Source organism: Salmo salar, chromosome ssa22 (genome assembly GCF_905237065.1).
Source record: "Salmo salar chromosome ssa22, Ssal_v3.1, whole genome shotgun sequence".
NCBI lineage: Eukaryota > Metazoa > Chordata > Actinopteri > Salmoniformes > Salmonidae > Salmo > Salmo salar.
Window position 1 is genome coordinate 17726899 of NC_059463.1, and position 10361 is coordinate 17737259.

The window sequence follows — 10361 nt, forward strand, 5'->3', positions numbered from 1 at the left end:
ATCATACTTGAGATTGAATACCTTTCTGATGGCGCCGACGGCCTCGGGAATCATTAGACGATAAGCCAGTTCAGCGCCTCGACCGAGCGCAGCCTCACGGGTGTTGGAAATTAATTTGACATTTGTCCACATGATGTCGTTATTCACACAAAGTTGGACGAAGTAATTAATAAACCATTTATTAAAATACCAGAATCATTTTCACGGATACTTCCTCTGGTCCTGTCAAACTTATTAAGAACACATTTAATGTATTTCAGTGTTTATAGCCTATGTTCAGCACAGTAGCTCTAATTTAGTTTTATCATGTGATTAAAACAGGTGCTGCCAATAATAGCCAGGTGGATGACACTCTGCAGACAGGCATAAGGAGATGCTTTTTGACTCAGAGGAATACCAAAAAGTAAGTTTGTGATTTACATCTGCCCCTGACATTCAAATAATTAATTGAAGACTTCTCAATAGTAGGCCTAATATAGCAGGTACTTGGTGTTGCACTGATAGAATAGAATGGACATGGTCCTGAGTTTGACATTGCATATCATGAAATGTGTGTTATTGTGCAGATTAAATCTGCACATATTCTAATGTACAGTAGCCTAGGTTGTTGAGCTTTGACTATTCCTGACCTAGCCCAAGATGTACTCTTAAGGAGCCCAAGGTTACCGTTACTCCTCAAGGTCCAAGAACCTTATGTTCTTTTCAGAGGTGGACTGGTTCTAGCAGCCAAATACTCCATATAAATGTGAATTAAATCTCAATTGCATTATGGTTCTAGAAACATAAAGCCCTTTACTTTCATATCACATCGAAATCATTTCACAGATGCAGAATACACACTTACTGTATGTACACTGTTTTAACCGGCTTCACAGTTGCAGCTGAACACACAGGTGTTCAGAGCATGCTAGATAGCTAATTAGCACAGTTGGTCCCTCTGCGCTGTGATATGGCCGTGTGGGAACACTAACCCTATAAAGGTGTATAATTGACAATTTTCTTTTTTTTGAAAATAATTTCTTGCTGATATGAAAGATAAGGTCCTTATGCTTCCAAAACTGTACCGCAAGCGATGTGTGTTAATGTTCAGACCGAGCGTTGGAGCTCTTAACAAAACTCCCTCGTACAGAAGACGCCTTCGTCCAATGACACTTAGGTGTAAGGTAATGGAACTGAGAGGCATGATCAAGGGCTAGTCCTGACCCTGGCACTTGACCTATTTTGACCCAGTGCAAGAAGGCTGAGGTGGTAAGTGGTAACTTGGTACTGTGAGGTTGTGACCCGAGTTACCCTAGCTGTATTACTGAGTCAGGGTTTATAGTGAAGATGATCCTGCCACTGTTTAACAATGTGCCTCTGGCTTGTGTAACGAGGTGTGTGTTGTAACAGCACATCAGCATAAACAGCAGGACATTGTCATCTCAATTAACTTAAGCATTTTATCATACTCTCCTGCAATCCTCTCTGTCCCTAATCCATTTATGTACTTTCATTATTTGGCTGAGCGTACAAAGCTGTGTGTGTGTGTGTGTGTGTGTGTGTGTGTGTGTGTGTGTGTGTGTGTGTGTGTGTGTGTGTGTGTGTGTGTGTGTGTGTGTGTGTGTGTGTTTTCGATTTGAGATGCAGTTGAATTGTGTTTTCATTTCAGTGTGTATGTTTGTTCTAAATGTTCTTGTGGTCGAGTGTGCTTGTGAATGCTCTGTATTGTTGTGGGGAATTTCTGTGTGTAAAAGCTAGAGGGTCACAGACAGTGTGTGAAATAACTGGCAAGAGAGAGCAAATTGTGAAAGAGTCCAGTAATTTCTCACCAAGCTAAAGGACTGCAGGAGGTCTTGACACTGTGTTCTGTAAAATGTCTCTTCAGTCCCTCAACACGTGAAAGCCAAGGCGGTCCCTCCATCCCCAGTGACCCTGAGGTTTCATTGGACCACACCAGATATGAGGTCAAAGGACAAGTGTGTACATCAGTGGCTGCCCCAAAAACGCCACTGCTAGTATGTGCTGCTATTCTCGGTTGGGGATGACCCATTTTTAGCTCAGATCTGATCAGACTCAATAATGAGGGGTTTGAAGATGATCTGTGATTGAATTAATGGTTTTGTTTTGTCACGCCCCAGTTTGAGTCAGATGAATCCTGTCTACATACTTTGCGTCTTTTTGATTTACCACAGTTGAATTACGACCCATAGAGTCTACACAATACCATCTAGAGCTAAATCTGACCTGGGTTTTGCAATGTGGGTGGTGTGATTAGGTTGAAAGTGCAGGGCACTCCCTATGATGTATAATTCAATTGACGTGTCATTGTGTTCTGTCAGATGGCGTCATTCTAAGGTGACAAGGCCAGAAGTCCGTGCAGGCGGCCATCTGACGCGAAACACTGAGTGACGTGTGTGATACATTGGTCAGATAACAACAGCAAGGTTGTGGGCCTACTGATGGACTCATATCAGTTGGCCCCACTACTGTTGGCATCTATTGATTTACAGCACTGGGATTTGTCATGTTTTTATTTTTGGAAACTTTATAGAGTGACTTTATAGTGTTGCCCTATACCACAGCTTCACTTACTCATTGTGTGTCTTAGACTGGTAATCAAGTTTGATCAGACAAAATGCTTTGGGGCTATATCAGAGGACAGACCCACACTGTGTCGATTTAAGAAGTGGCTTCTGTTCTTTTTACTGGCAAGGCCAGCTATATCTGCCCTGTGTTTAAGTGCATGGAAATTCACTCATTCACATCAAAGTTTCAAGCATAAAGTAGAAAGACCACATAGAGAATAGGAGTGACACACATCAGATTGCAGGGTATTACAGTATAGGGGCAAGGGGCGGGATAGTGGGAGGGTGTAGAGAGTTGCTCAATATAAATGACTGCATACAGTCGACAGATTAGAACAAAGGTGAAAGAACAAGTGATGCAAGAGAGAGAGAGAGGGAGTAAAAAAGAGACGACAGGGAGAAATCAAGGCTCCATCGATTTAGCGATTTAGAAATTGGACCTTTGTTTCACAGAGACGGGAGAGCAAGCCAAAGAAGGTAACCCAAACTCAATACAGACCAGAGATTTAGTGTCACAACTGTCCGCTCTGTTTTCTGTCACATTTTTAGGGATTAATGTTTCAAGATGTCATTAGCAAAAAGTGTTTTCATTTTGTAGAATTACTTTACACTAATTTTTATAACTTTTTTCGTTGAGGACAGATGGGTAATAGTCACGAGACCATTACAGTTTAATGAAGTGCTAGCTGTGGTAAATTACATTATGGTAGCTGACATCTCGAGTATCTGTTGTGTCTGTTAGCGAGCTGTCAAGGGTTGCCTTTTCTCTCCAGCAATATTACTGTTTGGAGCTGTAGTCGTGGCTTGCTTGTGTGTCCATGTCGGTCATGTTTCTATCATACGAAATACTTTTTGGTAAAAAGAATTCCACCAGTACCGTGTTCAGTCAGTGTGGCGATGGCATCACCTGCTGGTGATATGTTGTAACTGCAGCAATAAAGACGACATTGGTGAATCCCCAGGCGCTGTTAGCCGAGGATCCAAAGGATGGATTATGCCATGAAGTCCCTCAGTCTCCTGTCCCCTGCCTCACTCTCCAAGTAAGAGCCTGATGCCGCAGCACTAAGGGAATTTATTTTGACATCGTAGGACATAAGTCATAGTCAAAGTTAGCATCGTTTTCCAATAGATTTGACATAATTTGAGTCTTTGTGTCTGCATATGTATCTCCACCAGGTGTGTGACAGCCAGCGTATCAGCCAGTGCCTCCATGACCCAGCAGCTCCTTGTCGGGACTCCTCGACCTAAGCCCTTCCGGGTCACCAGTGCAGACCGCAGCGTTAAGAAGGGAATCATGGCTGATGGGCTACGAGACCTACTCAACAAAGTGAGAACGGTGGAGGAAGAGGGAGGGATGAAGGAGAAGGAAGAGGGTGCTTGAGGGAGGAGTACAAGTAAAAGGAAGAAAAAAAAAAGTTTTTATATTTAACCTTTATTTAACCAGGTAGGCCAGTTGAGAACAAGTTGTCATTTACAACTGCGACCTGGCCAAGATAAAGCAAAGCAGTGCGACAAAAACAACAACACAGAGTTACACATGGGATAAACAAATGTACAGTCAATAACACAATAGAAAAAGCTGTATACAGTGTGTGCAAATGAAGTAAGGAGGTGAGGCAATAAATAGGCCAATAGTGGGGAAGTAATTACAATTTAGCAATTTACACTGGAGTGATATATGTGCAGATGAGGATGTGCAAGTAGAAATACTGGTGTGCAGAAAAACAAATATGGGGATGAGGTAGGTAGTTGATTGGATGGGCTATTTACAGATACAGCGATCGGTAAGCTGCTCTGACAGCTGATGCTAAAAGTTAGTGAGGGATATATAAGCCTCTAACTTCAGTGAGTTTGAATGAGAGAAGAGTAGTGTATGAGTGAGGGAGAAGAGGGACTCTGGTTACATACTCTACTTATTTATGGCATCATAAATTCAATCCAGTGAACAATGTGACTCAGAGATGGATAAAGGAATGAAAGGATGGGTGAGTCGGAGGCTTTCAAAGGGAAGCAGAAAGAACTAACGGTTTTCCTCATGCTTGCATGCTGGAGTATGTGCTCACATGCACATACTGACAATTGTCTCTGTTCTGGTTCTCCAACTGTGACAATACTGCTGTCTTACGCATGTCTTTGAAAAGTTTCACTTAATCCGAACATAATGATAGTTCCTGAAAAGTTTCAATATCATGTGTTATCTACTCAGCAGAGATAGGCTATCTTTTTTTAACACTCGCCATTTTGTATTATTCACTGTAGAAATCTATGACGCGCAAGAGAATGGAGTGGCTAAGTAACTACTTCTGAGAGGGGGAATGATTCTGTAGTCCCTAATGACTGGACTCTGTCTCTTCCAGGCTAATGGGTAGTTTGTTCCCTCTCAGGCCATGGACTCTCTGCACGTGTCCTGCGTCAGTGCCCTGGTTCTGGATGAAGACGGGACGGGGGTAGATACGGAGGAGTTCTTCCTGACCCTGCAAGACAACGCTGTCCTCATGGTCCTGGAGAAGGGGCAGCAGTGGACACCTCCACAGGTTGGTAGGGTGACATATGCATGACCTTCTTACCACAGAGTCCACTGGGTGGCGCCATTACACAGGGTCACTCTGGTAGAATGGTGAAGAGGCTTGACTTCTGTGTATTTTCGTCATCGGTGCCTACGTGTTCTCAGATGAAGATGCAGTTGTATAGCCTGCCTTTTTAGATAAGATGGGACGAACAACAAAATCTACTCCCGTATTGTATATGAATGACCTGAACTTTTGGAATTGAATATAGAGTAAGCATATTCAGAAATGATTCCATTCAGATAAATGCAAAAGCCTTCTTATTCTGGGCGAAGACTTGAGTGAAAGCATGTCTGACATATATGGCAAATCATAACCCCCTCATTTAGTTACCTCACACTTTTGGCCTCAATTAAAGCACCATTTAAGTCAGAGTTGAGGGGTGTTTGTTTGTCCAAAACAGGTCATTTCCATATTCATTAAATTATGTTCTGCCACCTGAATGGCATCACCCTGTGTGTTTACTTGGCTCCTGTCATGTCATGCTGAGCGTGTCTCATTAACATAATACCATTTCCTCTCCTGTTGTCCTTCCACTGTTCAGAATGAATTAATCTGTATTCCAATGCTTGTTAGCTTCCTTTGCAGATGACTGGAGCTCTTGGGTGGAGGGGAGGAAGGGGAGCGTGTAGGGGGGGGGCTAGCTAGTCTTGCGTTCATCCATCTTAGTTTGACAGACACTAAGTGTCAGAGGTTATATATGCAGTTTTCCTTCACATTCAATTTGATTTTCCCATAAATAAGCTGTAGGAGACTAGACTTCATTTGTGTTAACTGGGGAAAATTGATTTGCTCTTGTTTCTCCTCTGTCTCATATCCCTCCCTCTCTCTCCACCTTTCGGCTCCCAGAACACTCATCCCCGAATGCAGAATGAGCTCAAACCCCAGCGCAGGAAAGATGTGGCTAGAATAACCTTTGACCTATACAAGAACAACCCTCAGGATTTCATTGGCTGTCTGAATGTGAAGGCCACCCTGTATGGCACCTACTCTGTGTCCTATGATGTGCGCTGCTACGCTGCCAAGAAGATGCTGAAGTGAGTAATCTCTCTCTGTGTGTTGACGTGGGTACTTAAAGGTGAGTTTGTAAGATTTAGGAGGAGGTTGAGTTGATACAGTGCCTTCAGAAAGTATTCACACCCCTTGACCTTTATTACATTTTGTTGGATTTAATTGTAATTTTTTTGGTCAACTATCGACACAAAATACTATTATTTCAAAGTAGAAGAAAAATTCTAACATTTTACATTTTTTTGATGGAAAATAAAAAACGAATATAGCTTGATTAGATAAGTATTCAACCCTCTGAGTCAATGACAGGAGGGGAGAACAGCTCATAATAATGGCCGGAACAGAGCAAATGGAATGGCATCAAACACATGGTTTCTATGTGTTTGATGTATTTGATACCATTCCGCTCCAGTCATTACCACAAGCCCGTCCTCCCTAATTAAGGTGCCACCAACCTCCTGTGGAGTCAATGCATGTTAGAACCACCTTAGGCAGCGAATACAGCTGTGAGTCTTTTTGGGTAAGTCTCTAAGCGCTTTGCACAACTGGATTATACAATATTTGACCATTATTCTTTAAAAGATTCTTCAAGCTCTGTCCTGTTGGTTGTTGACCATTGCTAGACAGCCATTTTCAAGTCTTCCCATAGATTTTCATGCCGATCTGTTGGAAAGCAGACTGTTTTGCTCTAGGATTTTGCCTGTGCTTAACTTTATTAAGTTAATTTGTATCCTAAAAGACTCCCTCGTCCTTGCCGATGATAAGGATACCCATAACATGATGCAGCCACCACCATGTTTGAAAATATGAAGAGTGATACTCAGTGATTTGTTGTATTGGATTTGCCCTGAACATAACGTTTTGTATTCAGGACAAAAAGTTCAGTTCTTTGCCACATTTTTTTGCAGTTTTACTTTAGTGCCTTTTTGGATGCATGTTTTGGACAGGATGCATGTTTTGGAATATTTGTATTCTGTACAGGCTTCCTTCTATACAGGCTTCCTTCTTAGTATTGTGGAGTAACTACATCTTCAGTTTTCTCCTGTCACAGCTATTAAACTCTGTAACTGTTTTAAAATCACCATTGGCTTCATGGTGAAATCCCTGAGTGGTTTCCTTCCTCTCTGGCAACTGAGTTAGAAAGAGCACCTGTATCTTTGTAGTGACTGGGTGTAATGATACACATCCAATTAATAATTTCACCATTCTCAAAGGGATATTGTCCTTCTTTTTTTACCCATCTACCAATATTTGCCCTTTGCAAACAATTGGAAAACATCCCTGGTCTTTGTGGTTGAATCTGTGCTTGTTTGACTGAGGGACCTTACAGATAATTGTATGTGTTGGATACAGAGTTGGGGAAGTCATCCAAAAATCATGTTGAACACTATTATTGCCCACAGTGAGTCACTGCAACTTAAGTGACTTGTTAAGCACATTTTTACTCCTGAATTTATTTAGGCTTCCCATAACAAACGGGTTGAATACTTATTGACTCAAGACATTATAGCTTTACGTTTTTTTTATTAATTTGTAAACAATAAAAAAAAAATATCTAAAAAAAATCCACTTTGACATTATGGGATGTTGTGTGCAGATCAGTGACACTAAATCTTACATTTAGGCTGTAACACAACAAAATGTGGAAAAAGTTGAGGGGTGTGAATACTTTCTGTAGGCACTGTATGTTCAGATACATTTAGGAAGGTTATGTCATACGTGCTGAGAGCGGCTGATTTTCGGCTTTAGCTGAGCGGTTGTGACAACTAGGATTAAATTGTGCAGAATCAACAAATAACAGGTTTCTAGATTTCATTTTCTGCTCATATTTTTCTCTTTGAAAAGTCACTTGAGAGAATGAAACTTGTATCTCAACTAGGAGAGAGAGATTAGGGAGATGCAGGTTCCAGCCCTGCACTGTCAGCGTTTCCCTATCTTCCTGACTATATGTTCATATTATGTCTGTCTGATCACTATCTACAGTACAGGTATCTGTCTGACATAGGGTTGCAAAGGTGCCAGGAATTAACCAATGTTACCGGAATCTTCTGTAATTTTGATGATTAACAGATCATCCATCTATGGTAACTTTGGTAATATGTATTCATATACAGTACCAGTCTAAATTTCAGACACACCTACTCATTGCTTTTCTACATTGTAGAATAATAGTGAAGACATCAAAATAATGAAAGGGGAAAAATAATCCGCATTGACTGACTTTCATGTCTTAAAATAATGATGGACTGTCGTTTCTCTTTGGTTATTTGAGCTGTTCTTGCCATAATATGGACTTGGTCTTTTACCAAATAGGGCTATCTTCTGTATACCACCCCTACCTTGTCACAACACAACTGATTGGCTCAAACGCATTAAGAAGGAAAGAAATTCCACAAATTAACTTTTGACGAGGCACACCTGTTAATTGAAATGCATTCCAGGTGACTACCTCATGAAGGTGGTTGAGAGAATGCCAAGAGTGTGCAAAGCTGTCATTAAGGCAAAGGGTGGCTACTTTGAATAATCTAAAATATATTTTGATTTCTCTAACAACACTTTTGGTTACTACATGATTCCATATGTGTTATTTAATAGTTTTGATGTCTTCACTATTATTCTACAATGTAGAAAATAGTAAAAATAAAGAAAAACCCTTGAATTAGTAGGTGTGTCAACTTTTGACTGGTACTGTATATTATTGAATTTTTTATATCTATGTTCATATTGTCAATGAGTTTCTAGTGGATAGACAATATGGTTCTAGAGAAAATAACAATGGCATTATTTTCAATTAACTCTGCAACTCTTCCAACTATTGACTTCTTTCACAACTGCCAGCAGTTTGGCACCAAAACATTTACAAGAAATACATATTGACATTGTAAAATGAATCTGTATATATTGGATAATTCATGCTGAAACCCTCATTTTATTTAACTAGGCAAGTCAGTTTAAACACCAATGGTATTCACTATTTTGACGGTTTATATTTATAATGTTTTACAGGTTTGCCATTCTTTTTTTATTTTTAAATAATCTTATTTTATTATTTAATATATTTTACATGTGATAAAGCCACACCGAGGGCCGGAGATAATTACAGATACCTGTAATAATCTGAAGTACTTAAAAAGGCAACTAAATGTCTTCTGATAAAATTCCCCCTCTGGTAGTTTACTGGTAAACTCCAAAAGTTTCCAGTAAGATAACCTCCCTTTTCAACTCTCGTCTGACATATTTTCCCCTGTTCTTGTAGGGAGGTTCTGAGATGGACCCTGTTCTCCATGCAGGCCACAGGCCACGTCCTCCTGGGCTCCTCCTGCTACATCGAGCAGCTCCTGGATGAGGATGACCGGGCAGACCTGAGCCTGCCACCACTGCCACAGGATGGAAAGATCAAACAACTACAGAGCATCCTGATGGGCAAGACTGCTGTGATGGGCAAGACTGCTGTGATGGGCAAGACTGCTGTGATGGGCAAGACTGCTGTGATGGGCAAGACTGTTGTGTGATCTATCCCAATACTATGAACATGCATCTTTCCCTTCTCCCTTCCTTGAAGTAATCACCCATCTAAATCGATTTTACAGGTGAAAGGTAATGCTATACTACATAGCTTGCACATGTCCAGTGATGGCTGATAAGTAATCACTTCATGGAAAGGAAGAATGGATTGTCAAGATATTCAAACAGGGCTCTGCTCAGAGAGACACTCTAAAATTGCTGTTTGCTAAAAGGAATGGGTACTGGCAAACTGCAGGACCAATACCACGGCACAGTGCTGCATCACTTGGATGTCATGGTTACAGTGGCAGGTACACACCTTTTGGTTAGGTCACTCCTCTCGGTTGACTTTTGGGACAGGAAATGCTGTGTTGTCCTACATTTTGGCTATGATCACTTGCACTTTGTTACATTTGTCTATATGGCTTGCAACACTCCACAAGCGAATGCACTTTTCTATTGCAGTGACTGCTGCTGGTCTGTATCTTCAACTGATAGAAGGCACTTGGCTTTTTTTCATATTAATAAGCATGAATAAATCACAAGAATATTAACCTTTGAGAGATTTTATTTCCCCTCAACATAAACATGCGCGCAGGCACACGCACAAGCAAACACACACACTTGAAGTCCCACCTGAAAGCAGAGACCTGTGTAACTTTGTTGTCCAACCATAGTCACATGGCAGGGCTGTGCTCCAGTGTTGGACGTTATT

General features: G+C 41.0%; 1 protein-coding gene across 3 annotated transcripts; it reads left to right on the plus strand.

Moving 5' to 3' along the window:
• The first annotated feature begins 315 nt into the window (after positions 1–315).
• On the plus strand, positions 316–10200 carry cidec (Cell death activator CIDE-3). Of its 3 annotated transcripts, none has more exons than XM_045705013.1 (6): positions 316–403; positions 3527–3604; positions 3741–3891; positions 4949–5098; positions 5981–6168; positions 9399–10200. In XM_045705013.1, exons 2-6 carry the CDS (start codon positions 3552–3554, stop codon positions 9652–9654), a joined length of 798 nt encoding a protein of 265 aa, XP_045560969.1. In that variant the 5' UTR covers positions 316–403; positions 3527–3551; the 3' UTR covers positions 9655–10200.
• Positions 10201–10361: the final 161 nt, after the last annotated feature.

What these genes read in the sequence shown, in the direction of transcription:
- cidec (XM_045705013.1), top strand. Translation starts at nt 3,552, where the DNA reads ATGGATTATGCCATGAAGTCCCTCAGTCTCCTGTCCCCTGCCTCACTC. An exon ending in TCCCCTGCCTCACTCTCCAA is followed by an intron (nt 3,605 to 3,740) that starts GTAAGAGCCTGA and finishes TATCTCCACCAG; the next exon opens with GTGTGTGACAGCCAGCGTAT. An exon ending in GCTGCCAAGAAGATGCTGAA is followed by an intron (nt 6,169 to 9,398) that starts GTGAGTAATCTC and finishes CTGTTCTTGTAG; the next exon opens with GGAGGTTCTGAGATGGACCC.